The 19,235-nt window shown below is 37.3% G+C and overlaps 1 protein-coding gene and 2 long non-coding RNA genes across 3 annotated transcripts; 1 reads left to right on the plus strand and 2 right to left on the minus strand.

Annotated features, from left to right (window-relative positions):
* Positions 1 to 2,298: 2,298 nt before the first annotated feature.
* On the minus strand, positions 2,299 to 3,735 carry LOC121891895. The gene is made up of 3 exons (XR_006094216.1): positions 3,605 to 3,735; positions 3,247 to 3,290; positions 2,299 to 2,405 (listed from the first exon to the last, which is right to left on the minus strand). It is a non-coding gene; the product is annotated as an uncharacterized LOC121891895 (long non-coding RNA).
* Positions 3,736 to 8,828: 5,093 nt separating this feature from the next.
* On the minus strand, positions 8,829 to 11,130 carry LOC121891889. The gene is made up of 3 exons (XR_006094210.1): positions 10,982 to 11,130; positions 10,170 to 10,286; positions 8,829 to 9,395 (listed from the first exon to the last, which is right to left on the minus strand). It is a non-coding gene; the product is annotated as an uncharacterized LOC121891889 (long non-coding RNA).
* A 590-nt stretch (positions 11,131 to 11,720) lies between these two features.
* LOC121891866 (growth/differentiation factor 8-like) lies at positions 11,721 to 17,233 on the plus strand. The gene is made up of 3 exons (XM_042404516.1): positions 11,721 to 12,247; positions 13,710 to 14,083; positions 15,098 to 17,233. Exons 1-3 carry the CDS (start codon positions 11,920 to 11,922, stop codon positions 15,476 to 15,478), a joined length of 1,083 nt encoding a protein of 360 aa, XP_042260450.1. The 5' UTR covers positions 11,721 to 11,919; the 3' UTR covers positions 15,479 to 17,233.
* The last annotated feature ends 2,002 nt before the right edge of the window (positions 17,234 to 19,235 follow it).

The following is a 19,235-nucleotide window of genomic DNA, read 5'->3' on the forward strand; positions in this document are numbered from 1 at the left end:
CCAAAAACTGCAGTTCCTTGAATGGCCACTTGAGGCTCCAAAAGCGAGTCAATCCTCATAGACCTCCATGTTAAAATGCCCAACTTTACAGCAGAAATAAACATGTTTACAGCCTGGCTCAAAAAACGGTTTAGGTCTCTATAGCTAATTTCCCCTTTCATGACAACTGTACGGGGGGTGAATTTTTTTTATAACTCACCGTTTAAATTTTATTAAACCGTAAAGTTATGCATAACGAAGGACATAGCTGCTTTGAGTGACAGGTCCGCCAGCCGCTAGGTGGCTTGTTTCAGCCATTCGGGCCGCCTCTTCGCCCATTTTTCTTCCCTTTTTGCGGCTCACTTTGAGCTTCAAAACCACTCTTCAGAAACCAACGGGTGACGTCACGGTAACTACGTCCATATTTTTATCCAGTCTATGGTGGAAACACTCCATGAATTTTTAATGTAAATAATGTTTTTGTCAAAACGTATCCAATTGCACACTTTGAGAGGGGTGGAGAGGTTAGCTGGAAGAGGTTTACTGGTCACCCAAACCCACATTTGATTGGATTAATTTATGTATATCCCCAAATGCAGGATAAGTCATCAAAACTGTGGAGCTGAATGCAACTGAATGTAAGCTTACTTCTGTTCAGAGGAAATGTCAGCTCCTTTAAAATCTATTAGGCCTCGCATTGACCGGTCACTCTTCAGAGACACACAGCTGGGTTCAGGACAATCTGGTCTCTCCTGATGAATCCTGGTAGACAGAGACAGAATCACACACACACACACACACACACACACACACACACACACACACACACACACACACACACACACACGGTAGTGAGGTAATTAAAGGTGTGTTTGTACAAAGATTAATATAATAGTGCCATAATTTTGCTGATGACACAGTTATATCTATCTTTGTGTCCTGGAGACTTCAGCCCTGTTAAATCACTGGTTGAATGTATCACAGATATTATATTATATATTACATATATTATATCCCACAGTAGTTTATATTAGTCCCAAAACTTTCTGTAGCTTAACAGTGACAAAAATGAAATTCTTGTTATTAGTGCTAAAATTTTGCAGCAAGAAAAATGTTTTTATTTAGCCTTTCTGTCCATGGAAATGACCACACAGGTTTGATATCTGGGTGTTATTGCTGATTCAGACGTCCTGAGACAAATCGCCAGCTTGACCAAAACAGTCTTATATGACAATAAAATATATCTTGACTAAGAGACTTCCTGTTTCAATCAGGTACAAAGAAACCTATCCATGTACTTATCTCTTGTCCAACGATTCCTTAAGATTAAAGATGAACCTTATTCTTATCTCAGAAGGAAATTGGTTTGCCGTGTGTGCACAAAATGTCACACACATAATAAAAACGCACACTAAGAAAGAAAGAGAAACAATCAAATGACTAAATAGGTCGTTCTTTTTCTTTAAAGCAGCACACAGCCTTGCTCCACAGTACCTCTCAGACCTACTTATTCAACCAATCAGAACTCTTTGATCATTTGGTGAAACAGCTTTGTGTTTTTATGGTCTGAACTAGCTGCTGGAATACCTTCATAGATCACATTAGATATGTCCCAATATTAATAAAGTTTAAAAGCACACTGCAAGAAGGACAAGAGACAAATGAATAAAGTGGATTGCAACCATATATATAATAATGTTTTTGCCAAAACATATCCACCTGCACACTTTGAGAGGGGTGGAGGGGTCAGCTGGGTTTACTGGTCACCCAAAATCACATTTGATTGGATCAATTTATGTATTTCCCCAAATGTAGGATAAGTCATCAAAACTGTGGGGCTGAATGCAACTGAATGTAAACTTACTTCTGTTCAGAGGAAATGTCAACTTTAAAATCTATTAGGCCTCGCATTGACCGGTCACTCTTCAGAGACACACAGCTGGGTGCAGGAGAATCTGGTCTCTCCTGAGGAATCCTGGTAGACAGACAATTACACACACACATATTTACAGAAAACTAAATGTGAACATCTGCACTACAGTAAAAATACACTATTAAAATAATTTGTCTAGAATTAAACACTTGGTTAAATGTTAAAATATTTAGCTAATATTACACCAAATATTTCACTAAATTTCAAAGTTATAACTAAATATGTGCTAATATGCTCAGGAACAGGAACAAGAAATTATGTAAAGTATAAAGAGACTAGTGCTGCTAAAAATGAACATTTACATTTAACAAATAATCGCTGGAAAAATGCAAATGCAAACATGAATGGAACAAGATATTAGATATTAGTAACTACTTACGTCTGTTCTGAGGAAATGTGACCTTCTTTATAATCCAATACACCTTGCCTTGACTCGTCACTCCTCATGGACACACAGCTGGGCTCCGGGGAGTCTGGTCTCTCCTGATTAATTCTTGGTAGACACAAACAGGGCAGGTCACTATCTGGTTTGCCTTTGTCTTTGTACAAATCATCCAAACGTTAATTGTTGATGTGTGTCATTTGTTTTCCCTACAATATTTGCTCCTGACAACTAAAACATGATTATATTTTTTCGATTAATGCAACTGGAAATGTTTGGGAAAGACTGTAGCTGATATTTCCTCCCAAACAAATTGGACAGTGCAAATTATTTGTATTTGAACCTAATTCATAGGACACTGGGTTGCAAATGTTAAGATTACTAAAAGGATATTGACTTTAAAGTTAAAGTATGTCTTTTTGTGGAAATTTGTGACAGCAGATGATGAACGATGAAGTGTTTTTATAGCTCAGAGTTTATGATCAAAACTGTTCACATTGGAAATGTTTTTTCTCTGAATCCCCACTGCTTGACAGTTGAAAACAAACTTTAGCACCAGTGAACATTAGGCAGAGGATGGTACAGCATGTTCATTGGAAGTGAATTGGGATGAGGCTGCATTTTTAAACAGTTCTGATAGTATTGCTGTGCTGAATACCGTAAGAGTATACTGTAGCCTTGATATTTTAGTAGACCAATAGAGACCATAATAAAGTGATCTTACACAGCCCTTATAAAGTAATGTTAATATCAAAGTCCAAATTTAACTCCAGTATCAAAGTTGATCATGAGATATCATATGTCGTCTTATCATGAAACCGCCCAAAGTCCAAATATTGGCACACAATCAACAATGAACTACAGAGCCTTATACAGCCTGAAAATGAAAATAATAAAAAATGTTGTTATAGTTAATCATTATAAGAATTACTGTGTCAAGGAAACACAATACCTTTCCATGTTGTAAAGAACCTCCAGTTGATAAGAGACAACAGACTAGAAATAAGAAATAAGAGAAGGTTTAATGTTATTAGTTGATCCCAAAGTCCTAGAGGATTAAATCATAATTTTTTACTATATTTAAGAAGTATATAGTTCATGTATTATTTGGACATGCATAACGGTAAAATCTGAAATAAAAAACATGTTAAATTGAACTATATATTTTCAAAGACAAGATAAAAGATGTATCACTGACAACATTGTTAGGCTGTGATTATTTTCTGGAGATCAATACATCACAAACATTTTGTTTATGATGAAGATGAAACACTAGAGACTGATGAGAATTCAAGTAGAGTTATACTCACTCAAGTCGTTCCCAGATGTTTCCGTCTGTTCAGCAGCTCTCTTGTGTCTTTTTCAGGACTCTCTAGAAAAACAGATTTATGTCCATCTCATTGGGACTAACTGCTTAAATCAAGACTACATTCATAACTCTCAAATGAGCAAAGTGTGTGAAATGCTGCTTATCCTTCGTCAGTCCTCTTTGTCTAATGGTGGCTTTCACTTCCTCTAAACCTCTGTATCAAAACCATAAACCAGTCTGAGGTTGGTCAAAGGTCAGGTTTTTCTACAGTTTTATCATCATCTTTATCTTTGTGACTTGCTCTGTGCAAGGTGCTATGTTAATTTATCTTATAATCCTGAATGCATTGACAGGCCTGATAAAATATGACCGGTTTAGTCAGTCATGTCTATTTGTCCTTTTAGTCTCTCTTGGCTACAGCTGTGTACTCCATGGCAGCCGGTTGGTATGGGTGGAACCAGTGCAGAGAAAAAAGAAAGACAGTTCATTATTCTAATGAAGGCTGCTCACCTTGCTTATACGCAGCAACATTTTCTGTATTCGTGATTTGCTTCCACAAACGTTGTAATCTTTCTTTATTACATCAATGAAATGATTTTTATTCTTAATTCCTTTCAAGATTCTCTTGAGTCAGTTTCTTTAAAGACATCATTAGGTGACCTAACTGAGAGCGAGTGCAGGAACAAACATGTTGTTTTACTTTTGTGATAAAATAATTTAATGTTTATCTGTGACATTCTAATAGCAGGAGTATTAAAACCATAAAGTCATATTGACAGCAAACTGACTCAGTAATGTCAGTACAGCTGTAGCAGCAAATCCCCCGAGGGTATTGAATTGAAAAAAACAATAAGATGCATCCTGCATCTTATTGCTTTTTTCCTTTCTAAAAGGAAGATTGTGTTAACTCATCTTTAAAATATTATATAGTCTCACTTTAATGTGACACCCTCAGACCCAGAAAGACTTTTTGCTGTCATCTTAATCTGTGGTATGAACAGATGCCTGTCAAAATTAGCTTTTTGGAATTTAATAGATTAAGTTGTAAGTTGTTATGCTCAGGATGTTCCCTCAATAAAAGATAAAATCCACTTTTGGTGTTTTACTTGACCGAAGGACAAACTGGAGCCAAAGAGAAGCAAGACTCTTGATGGCTTTTTACTGTAATATAGTCTCACTACACCCTCCCTTTATGCTAACATGATTAGACAAGAATGCAGCTGTGCAAGACAGTGCTTATAAATTATTGTGCATCTTCTCTACACTGACAGAAGGCGACCGTTGTTTGTCTGCTGTCAATTTCATGTAAGTACACGATCTTATGTTCATGTCATGTCATTAGAAATGCAGGTTTTGCATGGAGTTTTGAAGATATTTTGTAGTGTCATAAATGTTCAATCAATTTACATGTTTCCTGTCGTGGCAGTGTCATCTCTATTGATCATAGTATGTAGTAACATTTTTCACTTCATTATAGTGTAACATTCAACAGCTGCTCTGATACTATTAGCTGCACTTCTTGTCAAAGTCCACTTTCAGAATCTGGAAAAACGTTTGGATTTTTTTTCTTCAGAGTCCACAAACTTAAACAACCCACTGACTTTCATTTTTAAAATGAAAGTAAAACTTTGGATGCTCATATGACTGAAAAAGCACCTGAAAGCCTTTGCCAATATTAGAAAGATGAACTCAAAAATGCTAAAGACACAAGTTGAGTGATGTTGACATCTTCTTCTCATTAAGTTTTTACCAAATAACAAACTGCTTAATGCTGTTAACGCATTTGTCAGGTGTGTAATTTTCCATGTGTCTAGTTAAACTGGTTCAACTGAAATGTAAACGGGAACCTCTCTGTTCTCTTTTAATTAGTACTGTATCATCAAGCAATCATCTGCCACAAAGACAAACATTGTTGACAGAAAATGTTCAGCACCAGTTCAGGTAAGATACCCAGTTTATATCTTCTTATGTTTACTCTCAAACATGAAGAAAAACATAAAAATGCTTCAGGATAAAGTCTCTTTATGTGGCTCTGTCCTCTGATTGGTGCTCCTGCAGACACCTATCCCTCAGGTTACGACATGGGCCCCCAGCAAGGGGACCAGGGGTCTTATGGGGGTCATGATGGGGACCATCATGACCCCATGAAGAAGATGAGTAATATGGAAGAGATGGTCACCATGGTGACGATCACCATGGAGGAGATTGCCATGGAGATGATGATGAGGACAGTCACAGGAGAGGCAGCCCTGACCGTGACCAGCATCGCCACAGCGACAGCCCACGCCGTCGTGGAAGTGGTGGTGGAAGCGGGGGCAGTAACAGCGATGGTGATGGTGGCCATCGTGGAAAACATGGGCACAAACACAAGCATGGGGGACACGGCCGCAGGCATGGACGAGGTGGATGCTGGTAGAAAGGTGAATACAGGTGAGATGTTGAAATGGTTTTTTAAATTCTGTTTTTGGTCCAGTCAGTCTGTTTTTTATCCAAAAGAAGGTCAGATTAGATCAGAAATAAACATGAGTGGTGGAAATGTATGTTGGTGGGATGACATCTGTATTTTAGGATGTATAGTTGAATGTTGTGATGAAGAAAAGTGTCCCTTCATGCTCCTGAAGAAGAAAATCAAAACAAAACCTCAGTTACAGGTACATCAGGTGGTGTAAGGCAGTGGTTCCCAACCTAAGATTAATCTAAGGGGTCACAAGAGGATTGAAAGATAAAAACAAAAGAAAAGACTTCTGTTACACTTTTTAAAATTTTTGCTTTGTTTATTGTGAAACACTGTCCACCTTTACCTCTTCAGGCCTCTTGAAACCCTTCAAATGAAACAACATAAGAGAGAAAAAGGTTTTTTGGTTGAACTCACAGTTCATATCCATAACCTGTGATGAGGGGTCATGAGTGATTTATTTTAAGAGGTAACAAGCCAAAAAAGTTGGGAACTACTTGTGTCAACTTTGAACAGCTTCTTGTGTTGTTGAATGTCATTATTTTGTTGACCTTATTCTATTATACATCACTATGAAAACTTATTTTTCTTTGTTTTGTCTTCCAGGCGGCAGACACACTGAGCAGCAGATGTGTTGTGAAGCTCTGCCTGCTGCTGTGTATTCATACTGGACCCATTGTTAGTAAAGTATCAGCATTTTGTTTTCCCATTAGAGAGAGGTGAACCAATATTTTAAAACCTTTCAAAAAACAAAACTTACAAAAAGAGTTAAATAAAGCTGCTTCTCTGTTTTTGTGGACTCAGTTTGGATTCGTTATAGTGTATATTAGTGTAGAATAAGACGTGCAGTTTGCAGTGACTCCAGCAGATGGCGGTCTAAGACACACTGACTTCTTTCATCAACTCCACTGATGAGGTGAATCCAGGTAACAGCCAATATCACATATTGATTTCTTTTATTAAACCTGAACTGACCACAAAGTAGGAAACTCCCTCCAATATTCAAAATAAAGATTCAAAGTGAATATTGTCTGTTGTGCACCTGGTCGACAAGTGCATCGAAAAATGAAGTCATGCAAACACACAGTCAGCTCTACATTTATTATAAAAGCAATGTTTCATAAGTTATTAAACTCACAATATGAAGACAAAAATAAAAACAATGGAAATATTATGAAAATACTAATTAGAGAATATCAATATATCAATATATCAGGCTACAAAAGACATTTTCATCAGAATGATCAAAATATTATTTTGAATAAGAAAATATTTGAGGCTAAATGGTTACCATAATAAACAGTTTATATATATCTTATATATATATATATATATATATATATCTTTTAAACCAGATATATTGTGTAATATTGTCAGAACATTTAAGAATTTCATTGCTTTTGTATTTGTCTTCATTTGTACATTTTTCAATTTAAATATTTACTTTTTTTCTTTTAAGATGCCAAATTATTTATGAAGTAAATAAAGTTTGCAGGTTGCTCGGTCAGGATGTTTTATATATACATATTCTTATTTTGTATTGCCTATCCAATATTCACAAATTTCAGGTTTCTTTTATAGATCCTGAGATACATTGTTGGTCTCATTTTCCAATTTTCAAATACAGCAGTTTGGATGCATCAAACAATGATTTCATGCCTCTCAACCTGCAGTAAACAAGTCATGATTAACCTCATGTAAACCTCATTTTCTGAATAATAAATTATTTTGTTTGTATGGACAAAAAGCTTAATCTTCCTCTGTTTTGATTGAATATTCTGTAAAATCCTAATAGGCTATTTTTCCTCATTTTAGTGAGCTTCTCTTCCAATAAGACAACCTTGCATATTTCTGTCTGTGTGACCAAAGTAAAGTTGAACTCTTTTTCTCTTCTGCTGCCAAAACAGAGCAGAGAAACGTTGACTTAACCCCCGGCCGCCCTCCTGTTATGTTTTCATGTCCACAGAAACTCAGCAACGTGCACGGTAAACATGTTGAATGACAAGGTCGTCCTGTAGAGCGGGTGTCCGGCACATATAATTTTCTCACTGACGCAGATGAAAATAATCAGTCCTGTCACTTCAGACCGAGAGACTAAACAGTGTGAGCTGTAATCACCAAAAATAGCCCTGTTTCAAATACTGTTTTGTATTTTTGGTGGAAGTTAAGCAACACTTAATTGTTACAAATTCCCCCCAAAAGCCAAAAAACATATCTTTGTGAACCTGTTTCAGTGTTTATATGGACACCTGACTGTGACTCAGCTGTATATGTGTAGTATGTGCAGTTGTGACAATTTCAACCACTAGGAATCTTTTTTCACCTTCTTTTGTTTGAATGCTTGATTAAAATGCTAGAAATGACAAAAGTTATTCATAAGTGTTGCAAAATGAACATAATTAGCAGAAATATGTTTTTTCTGCTTTATTATCATTTTAATGTCACAACACCTCATATTTAACTTTTTGTGCTGGAACCACTGATTTAATGCGTCTGATTTCCAAAATTACAAAAATTAAAGAGGGCCTAAGCATAATGTCATGATATTACCATTACATGATGTTCTGATGACAAGAAACTGATTTAATATCTCGGGATCAGATGAAGAAGTCGTGAACTTGGATTAAAAATAGATTTCTGTGAAGGAAAACATGATAAAAAAAACCCCCTATTTTTGGTGCTTGGATGACATGACATTTGAGCAGTAACATCAGGACTGGAGACACTGGAGAACTTTGATGGGCTTGGGTAGCTTTGATTTAGACACAGTTTTATTGCAAAATACACTTCCTGGTTGCAACAGACTTACATGTGTTGTGAAATGAGCACAAACTCCAAAAAACAAACAAACAAAAAAAACTTGAGGACAGAGACTCTGTGAAGAGGAACTACATTCCTCCGGCATTAAAGGCAGGATGTGACATTTTTGCCTTTTAAGTTAACAGTTCAGTCAAAAAATTCCCTTCAAGTAGAAGACTTGAGCTCATATAATGTAATCATGGTCACTGTCAATGAAAGGCAGCTCCTTGTAACGTATCTCCACTTCCCAGCAGAGCTGCAGAGCCTGAGCAACGATATCCTCCGACATCTTCTGGGCAAAATCCAGTATTGGTTTTCTGACTGATGGAAGGTCCAACCAGCCTCCATCAGCCGGTGTCTCCTCTGAAATAAAGCTTTTAGCCTCCTTCACGTCCTCGAGAAAGGCCTCCGTCTCATCTTCTCCTTGTTTGTCGACGACAGTCTGCTGTTCAGGTTTGTCCGAACAGGACCACAACCAGCATCTGGACTCACTGCATCCCATTTCAGCACTGAAACACTGCAGGAACAGTCATCATCCCTGCCAAGAAGACCAAGAAGCATTTCAGTTCAGTTGTTACTCAAACTGAGGACTGTTTACCCAAAGCTTCTGTTTATCCAACAACACTTAAATCAAGGCCAGCAAGTTCATGAAAAGTCTCAAATGAGGTGTTTTATACCAACAGTCCAGCTAATAAAACATTGAATACATTTGAATACAATGTCCAGAAAAATTCACATTTTTTAAGAATATTGTGTGTTGAGTATTTTGTAAATTTACAGTTAATGGCTGTTTTTACATTTTTTCTGCCATCAATTTACAATTAAATTATATAATTTACAAAACACTGCCAATCTTTCTTTTAGAAAACAATCAATATTTGTTATTTTACAGGATTTTGTGAGTAAAAACACATCAAGAAATTAATTTTACATTCAAATTTCATGGGCCAGTGCCAGTGATCATACAGCATGGATGTAGTTTTACATGGTTGTGGTTGTAAAAATACTTTAAAATTCAATCTTACAAGTAAATCCTATAATTTCACAAAAGAGGCAAGTCTTTCTTTTAAATAATACTGTGAAATGATGGTTCTACAATATCGCTGCAAGGTTGAGTTCATAAAAATAACATGATTTCCTAAAGCTTTAATAATCAATTAAATAATGGAATATATAGCATGCAACTGTGCTTTATTTAGATTAATATAAGTAACATTTAGATACAACAGTTGAGCCTAAATTGGAATAACTGTATCTTAACATTTTAACCAAGTTTGTTTGACAGATATAAAATGTGTTTTTCATCTTTTACCCTCTGCTCTGTGCTGCAGCTCCTCTCTGGACTCCCTGCAGGTTCATTTAACGTTTCTACAACCTTCAGAGCGGCTGATAAACGGGCAGCTGAACCAGTTTCGTCCTGCTGCTGCTGCTGGTGGGAGGAGCACATCACAATACCAACCAGAACACATCATCTCATCCACTAAATGTCCTTAACTTCACCATCATTGAAATATTTTTACGCAGTTTTATTGTATTTTATTGCTTGTTTGCAACCTCTGTGACTTGTTAAGTGCCTTTTTATTACTATGATATTAAGGTTTTTCCTTAAAAATGCAGTGTTGTCTTTTTCTTTAGGTGTTTAAATGTGTTTTGAGGATTTAAGGATTTTTGGGCAGTAGTAATTACAGGGTTTTCTGGTTTTCTGTTGGGTTTTTTTGATTTAGGTTTATTAAATGAGTTCAAGTAAAGATAAGGCATTAAATCTACCCACGATCCATTGAAAGAACCCTTAACGATTTCCTGCCATCATACTCAAATTGATAATTCATGGATTTTTAAAAAACACTGATTGAATCAACTACTTTAAAGGTATTAAAAGACTCTTCATAAACCCTTATACTGAGAAATAAGAGGATTTTTTTAGATTAATGTTATATTAATTCATTTTTTAAAACAGAAAACACAAAATTATCTAACTTTAACTTCAAATTTTAAGAGCTTAAGTAAAATTAAAGGTATTTCATAGTATAGCATCTACTTTTACTGACATTACTGTTGCAGATCAAGCATAACTGCATCAGAAACATGAGTAACTTAGATTTAATTGTCCAGTGTTCACCTTACTTTACAGTAAAGAACCTGTTGATCAGTTTGAGAGTGATGGCAGCTTCAAATTTTGATTGTTAGTGGTGTCCTTCTCCTTTTAATATTTAGATCAGAGATTGTGCCTTTAAAGTTATGTTTGGAAAAAAGTGGGTCATTGCTGTGTGTAGAGAAACCATCCTCCGGTCAGCAGGCCATGATGCCTTCAGAGTCCCTCCACAGGGTGGGAGTTTATACAACTCTATATGTGGAGACAGAGACTGTGCTGCCACCTGGTGGCATTATTAATCTTATTCTAGAAAGATGAGAGTTAAGCCTTCAAGCAAATATCTATAGATGTTTCTGTTCCTTAATGTTATAACAGCAGATGAAACAGTTGAGCTCTGTCTTGCACTCTGTGTCTTGGACTTCACAATTTGCATTTTGGATTCTCTATCTTGTTTCATTTTTGTGTTGAGTAACTTTACTTTAAAGCACAATGAAAACAAAAGTTCAGTATTCAGGTTTCAGTCCGGATCAGAGAAATTAAGCAGAAAACGACTGTTGACCTTTGAACAGTTTATTCCTTCAAAAAGAACAAGACAAGCATTGGAAATACCGAAAATATACAAATATATCTCTCTACTGCTTAAAACTGTCATTATAAGAGAAAATAAATAACATTTATAGTGCCTTTTGTCCATGTTCTTTTCAAAATAAAAAACATTAAATCAGTTGAAAAACCTAGAATACATTTTATAAAGCCTTGTTTCTTTTGTAGATGATGAAATTATCAGCGCCAATCAAACTACAAAGTGTTAAATGATAAATGATAAAAATCTGAAAATCTTGCTACCTCTTTAAATCTCCCTTCTGATTCAAAAAAGATCCTCCTGGCAGCCAATCATAAAGAGCTGAGGCCAGGGGACAGACTCATATTAGTCACAGCGTCACAGCACTGACCTCTTCTTCTCTCCAGGATGCTGCTCTTGATCGGCCTGATCGTCTTCGTCTCTGCGGGCTTCTCCATGGAGATGAACCAGACCTCCAAGCTGCTGACGGAGAGCGGAGAGCAGTGCTCGGCCTGCGACTTCCGGGAGCACAGCAAACAGATGAGGCTCCACAGCATCAAGTCCCAGATCCTCAGCATCCTGCGGCTCGAACAGGCGCCCAACATCAGCCGGGACATGATCCGCCAGCTGCTCCCCAAAGCGCCTCCTCTGACGCAGCTTCTGGACCAGTACGACCCGCGGGTGGAGGACGAGGACCACGCCACGACGGAGACCATCATCACCATGGCCACCAAGCGTAAATAAATCAAACCAACAAAACTTTTACTTAACTATTCTTATATTGCACCGGAAAATTTACGAGAGTGTTGTGCGTAAAAAGCGAAGTCAGTGCGTAAATCCTGTGCGTAAAGTTTGTTTCAATGCAGAAAACAGAGAGTGAAGGTGTGATATCTGCACAGAAATGCATAACAATGAATATAATCACCTCTAAAGTATATTTATATTTGTGGGGCTTCAAAAAAGCGATTATTTTCTGTAATTGAATAAAATACTTTAAATCTTTAATTTAAGTGAAATAATAACACGTTCTGAACAGGGACAAACTTTACTAACATTGTATATGAAAGTGTCTCAGCACCTCATTTAAAGTAATATCTACCAGTGGAGTGAGAGAAATTAATTTCTTTTCAATTATAATTGACCAGTTTCAGTGTTGGTGATGGAAAACAAAACAAAAAATTGTTTTTTATTGTCTAAAAAAGACATTATCTCTCGAGGAAACTAAATTTAAAGCTCTGATTAAGACAAGTTAAAGTGTTTTGTAATATGTCAACATGCTTGCCTCAATAAATGAATCCTGCATGTATCTGAGTTTGTAGATGCTTTTCCATTTTACTCTGAATCTTAGCTCCAGCACCTCCGCACAGCTTATATGAGCAGTGATCTTTATATATAGGACATTTCCTAACAAAACAATTTAATTATGTACATATACCCAAAATGTATCAGAAGAATCTTAATGCATGAGATTATAAAACAGAGGCAGAGCCAAATTAAAAGCTGCCAGTCATGACAGTCTGTAATGCAAACTCATGCTGGTGTAAACATGAATCTACAGAAAACACACACTGAAACAAAGAGGAAGATTTGTATATTTTTATAGACACTGTGTTGAATTAAATAGGGTTGTCTACATTCTGGAAAGTCACAGCCATTCAAATAACTATAGTTAGGGTGTTTGTTTAAACTGTGTGCTTCAGTAGGAGAAAAATGGCACAATCAAAACAGCAAATACCTGCAGCATTTTCAGCACAATCAGAATCCATAAATTCCCTCAAATAAGCACCCACTAACCACGCAATCTGTAGATTATAAGATATTTCATGTGTGAGCAAAGTTGACATTGTCCTGAGGATGGTGGAAATGTAAAATTATCTGTTAATCTGGCCATTAAATTTTGGATTTTGTGGCCTGAGCGTGATGCTGGACAAAATGTCAAAGGGTCACTTTAGAAAGAATGCTAAGATTCATCTCCTGTAGACCAGAAACATCCACAACAAACTGTCAAATTTTATGAAAATGTGTCTGCAATTTTCAAGATGTTTTAGAAAAGAGTATTCATCCGAGTGTAAATTTTGTCCCTCAAATTTTGTCTGACACTTATCTGTCAAAGTATTTAATGATGATTTCAAAAGTCAAGCTAAGTTGTTTGTATGAAACATAATCATTGAACTTTTTATATAACTGGTTTCTTGCAGCCAACCCGGTCGCCCAGGAAGCCCCTGGGTCCTCCTTCTGTCTGTTCAGCCTCAGTCCAAAGATCCAGCCTAAGAACATCCTGAGCGCTCAGCTGTGGGTTCACCTGCGGCCGGCCGACATGGTCACCACAGTCTTCTTGCAGATCTCCCGCCTCAAACCGGGTAAGGAGGGAAACAACACCCGTGTCAGAGTCCGCTCACTGAAGATCGACACTGACGCCGGCGCCGGCTCCTGGCAGAGCATCGACATCAAGTCTCTGCTGCAGGCCTGGCTGAGACAACCGGAGACCAACTACGGGATCGAGATCAACGCCTTCGACTCCAGAGGAGAAGATCTGGCTGTGACCTCAGCAGAGCCTGGAGAGGAAGGACTGGTGAGCACATGGACTCTGATATTTACTGAATATCTCAGATACATAGGATCTCATGTTGTTGAAACTTTATTGCTTAGGTGAAAAATTTCCAAGATTAGACACAGAGCAAACGGGAGCACTGCTATATGTGTTAACTTTTAATTAAATGCCAACTTTTTCTCAATATATGCATGAGAAATTGTGCAAGTGAACCAGTTTTCATACAAGAAAGTCAAGTTTTGAACAAAACCGTCAACATAACTGACAAACTTCACTCAATACACTGAGCCAAATGTCATTCACTGTCAGAAATGAGCACAAAATTTTGACATAATAATCTCAACTCAAGGTCCACTTACTCAGTTGCTCTGGAGCTTTCAACCATATCTTCACCGGAGGATGAAATAAGCTCTGTTGCATTGAACTGAAAATGACTCTGAGTACCTCTGATTACCTGTTAAACTCAAGAAAGTTGATTATTTTTATAATGAAACTTATCTTTTCTTTTACCTTTTTATATGATACTGAGAAGAAACCCAAAATCTGACGCTGCCAGTCACTTGTAGTCACTATATTTTGAATTTTAGATCTCGGCTTTGTTCAACCAAAACATGAAAACATTTGGATAACAGAGTTTTTGTCCCTGTACATACCTGTTAAGACTTGGTGGTGTGCAAGAACTTTGTTGGAGATTTTGTCCATTGGTGATGTCAGGAAAAATGTGGCTTTCATAGGAAACTTAAAACTTTAGATACATGTTACATTGAAGTCATTCAATTGTTTCTATTTAAACCAAAATACATTTATAAAAAATCCTCTTATTGCTGAATTGCAGCTCTGTATTATACATGGGGACAACTTGTTTACTTGTTACCACTTTCTGCACTAATCTTTGCATTTATTCTACTTGGTGAACCCCAAATATTTAGTAAAAGTTGCACTTGGAAACTTGCACTTTGGTGAAAAAGATCTATTTTAAGTCCAGCTTTTGGTTTGTCTACTGTCTTTATTAGTAATTTTTAAATTTCTTCCCAGCAACCATTCATTGAAGTGAAGATCCTTGACAGTCCGAAGAGATCCCGCCGTGACTCGGGCCTCAACTGCGACGAGGAATCTGTGGAAACGCGCTGCTGCCGCTACCCGCTCACCGTCGACTTTGAGGAGTTCGGCTGGGACTGGATCATCGCACCCAAACGCTACCGAGCCAACTACTGCTCAGGGGAGTGTGAGTTCATGCACCTGCAGCAGTACCCTCATGCACACCTGGTGAACAAGGCCAACCCACGGGGTACCGCAGGGCCCTGCTGCACGCCCACCAAGATGTCGCCCATCAACATGCTATACTTCAACAGAAAGGAGCAGATCATCTACGGAAAGATCCCGTCCATGGTGGTCGACCACTGCGGCTGCTCGTGAGGAAAACATCCTGCAGGACTATAGGTTTCATCATCGCAGCGCTGATTTCAGCAAAAGTGGTGGAAACATTCGGAAATGTCACAAAGAAAATTCAAACTTAGACACAGTAGTTTGTGGAAAGAAGCCGATGAACAGTTTTCGCAGGAGAGTATTTTCAAGGAAAGGGCTCCAAAAGTTTTACACTTTATGCTTTTATCCAAAAAAACACCAATATGTAACAAAAACACAGTAGAAATTCTGCACTAATCTAAACTTTAGAAATGCTGCTGAAACTGATGAATCGGTTGTAGTTTACACTTGACATGAAACCATTTTTAAACAGATTTGGGGGCAGCAGAACAGTCTGTGAGCACAACATTGACATAGGCTAATATCACCTTTTAAGTTTGTATCTTGAATTTAGCAAACAGTTTATTATTTACTCATCCAGCAGACACAGAGCAACATTCATTTTGAGCCGTGTTTGTGTCCATTTGATGAATGTTTGTATTGGGGCAAAATTAAACCTAAATCACAAGTCAGGTAGAAGGTTTGACTCATATTCCAGTATTTTGTAATACTCTTGTTCTGTAATTAACTCACAAATCCAACGAAGGGCGGAGATCTGATCTGGTTTTGACGGTTTATTAACATCTTTATCCATTCAGATATTCAATTTACATCCACAAGGTAAATCCCACTGAGCTTGTTCGTCCTTGTTTGTGATGATGCGAGTTATACGATGCGTTATGCGTTGTTATGTGTTTCCATTCATAAAGTTAGCTAACTCGCTTCCACCATTTTGTTGGATATCTCTCTATGTGATAATATGCGCATAACAAAAAACTCAACTCTGATATTTATAGTCTTACGGTTTGTGTCTCTTTTACCGTAGCTCTGTTTTTGGTCTCTACTGGCTCTTTAGCTGCTAAACACTCCACTATGTTCACCAGCTATAGTCGCCAACTTTGTAGGTAGTGCACAGTGGGTTTTTAGAGCTTTTTCTATAAAACAGCTTCCTGCTGCACCTGAAAACGACTCTATGAAAGCAGTGAAAGTGAACCAAAACAGTAAAGTTGCAGGAAGACCAAAACAATGTGCTGAAAGATACTAAAACGTTCTATAGAGTTGAGTGAATTGGCAGAGTTCTCCCTGCAGTAGTTTCATGTGAGGCTATGTATGCTTTAATGAACACAATCTTGTAATCCATGAGCCAGCTGTCTGATGAAAAATTCAGCCTTTGAGGGCAAAGGCCAATATTTCCAGGCTTCCAGTGTAGCCAGCGGATGTCTGGGTAGCAGATAACAGCCAAGACTTCCTCTTCTGTGCACGATCCAGACAACATTTCGGCTTATCTCTACAAACAGATATATGAATATCAATGCAGAACAATTAAAAAAACACTAATAAAAGCTGAATTGTCGTCAGACAATAGCTGATGGGTTCCGAGAATACATTTCAGCCAATGTGTTCTGCCACTTTTGCTCTCCACATGGACTGTTTACCTGCATGCAACCAAAGCCCACTCAAATGTGATTGATCAATACTACTCGGACTACAAATGGACTACAAATGGACTACAAATGGAAACCAGAACGCTTCCAGTACCACAATCTTGTCCTGTTGGCTACAGATTCTGAATTCATATGCTGATTTCTGTTTATAGAGATTATAATGAACACAAAAACACAGATATGAATTTGCCTAAATTCATATAAGTATACTATATATTTTTAAAAAATCCATGTTATAAATTATCTTTAACACAAATTTTAAACAGTTCGACATCGCCTGCATGAGGACAAAAGCATTTTGAGATTTTACCCAATCTTGGCATCTCTGTTCAACTTGTTTTAAAATATCATTTGTTACTTGGATGATAGATAGACTCCTGCTGCTTCCTGTCCTCCCGTCTTATGAAAATGTGTCCTGATTTGAGCCTTGACCAGAACAAACCCCCGCAGGACGTCTTCCACATGTGCCTTTATTTTAAAAAACATGAATCCAGTGACTCTGAGCTGACAGATTGCCCCTCCATGTGTGCTTGTTTGCAAACTCCTCGCTGTGATCATTTCTCAAGAGGGTCACAGAGATGGAAAGAAATATACTCCAATATTTTATGAGGATAATTCAGTGGAGGAACTTTACCCCTAACCTTTCTTCCACAGGGGGCAAGAATTTTAAAAAAGAACCAAAACAACCTTTGTGTAGAGGTTGTCTCAGATCTAAAAATAATCACTGACTGGTACATTTTTGTCAGACGGCTGGGAAAGATTTGGATCCATTCGCCCCTGTAGCCGCTGGATGAGAAATGACAATGTGAGAGCAGAAACTGTGATCTCAGAGGGAGGTTTTCGTCTCAATTTGAAGCCGAGTGCAGATGTCCTGACTGTTGCTGTGCTTCACGGGGGTTTCTGACCTAAAAGTCTTTGTTCTGCTGTTGGAACAGAACGTCCACCAGTGACACAGTTTCATGTTTGTGATTCTGCAATGAACTGAAGTTAACAGTTTTTTGAGGTCACATTGCTGCAAAAAATGCGCTCAAGTTATGTGGTTCACTTTGGTTTTTGTTTTCCTGCAAAGAAGAATCAGATCCTCTTTTGTATTGTTTCATTATGTCCATCAGAGAAAAGAAAAGAAAAACATATTTACTTTTTTAATAAAGCAGAATTATTCCACTTCATAAGGCTTTAACACATTATGATGGATGTTTTGATATGAATGTAAAATGTTGCCGTAAGAAAAGTGGGGATAAATGCTGAAAAGAAGTGGATATGGAAAGATTTTTCAAGCGGAAAGTTTACTAAGTTTGTCTCTAGATAAGTGAGGATGACTTGATTGTTAGAGTTTAGAAAATGTTCACTTACAATGTAAATATATGTGCTCTTTATTAGCACTTTATTAGGAACACCTGTGCAATCTAATGCAATCCAATACAACAGCTTTGCCATAAAGTCTAGTTCTATGAAGATTATATATTTTCAGTTTTTGTTGACATTGTCAGAAAGGTGATAATTCTACTTTATGTTTATTACTGGTGTCGTAGTGGGTGGTGGTGGTGTACTGGAGTGCATTTAGAAGTGTTCCCAGTATTTTTCCACCCCATTAACAAACATGAAGTGACGTAAACATAAAATGTTGATGGGAAATGAACAAAAAGATCAGTTATATAATTTAGCCACTCGGGGTCGCCAAAGTTCCCAATTTAAGACAATCATGTCTTGTGATCATGATTTGTACAAGGGATACACATTTTTAAAATGTAGTATTGTTTAAAAGACAGGTTCACAATTTTTCCAGTGTGTCTTAAAACAACAGTCAGGTGCCCATATGAACAGCGAAAGAGGCTTCCCTTGCTGTAATCGTTCCTCCTGTTCATACTGGTTAGTAAAAGATCACAGTGATTTAGTACAAAAATGCATTTAAAAGTTGATGTGAAGCTTATATGAGGCTTCAGCAGTCTGAGTTAGTCATATTAAGTGGATATCTGACACATTTACAGTCTTTTTAGCATCAAATTCCCTCTTTGTGTTTCCCTGTTGAGCTGCAGGTGGAAGTATAGTAACAAAAAGAGGGACTTTGGCACTAAAAAGACTGTAACGTTGAAAGATATCTACTTGATTTGACTCATTTGGACGCTGAAGCTTCATATTAGCTTCAGATAAACATTTAAATACATTTTTGCACAGAAGGACTGTGGATTTTGTCATCCATCACTTCCATTGTAAGTGCATTATCAAGGGATCTTCTAATGGTCAGTATGAACAGAGGGAATGAT

Source organism: Thunnus maccoyii, chromosome 24 (assembly GCF_910596095.1).
Source record: "Thunnus maccoyii chromosome 24, fThuMac1.1, whole genome shotgun sequence".
In the NCBI taxonomy this organism is placed as follows: Eukaryota; Metazoa; Chordata; class Actinopteri; order Scombriformes; family Scombridae; genus Thunnus; species Thunnus maccoyii.

What these genes read in the sequence shown, in the direction of transcription:
- LOC121891866 (XM_042404516.1), top strand. Translation starts at nt 11,920, where the DNA reads ATGCTGCTCTTGATCGGCCTGATCGTCTTCGTCTCTGCGGGCTTCTCC. An exon ending in CATCACCATGGCCACCAAGC is followed by an intron (nt 12,248 to 13,709) that starts GTAAATAAATCA and finishes GGTTTCTTGCAG; the next exon opens with CCAACCCGGTCGCCCAGGAA. An exon ending in AGCCTGGAGAGGAAGGACTG is followed by an intron (nt 14,084 to 15,097) that starts GTGAGCACATGG and finishes ATTTCTTCCCAG; the next exon opens with CAACCATTCATTGAAGTGAA.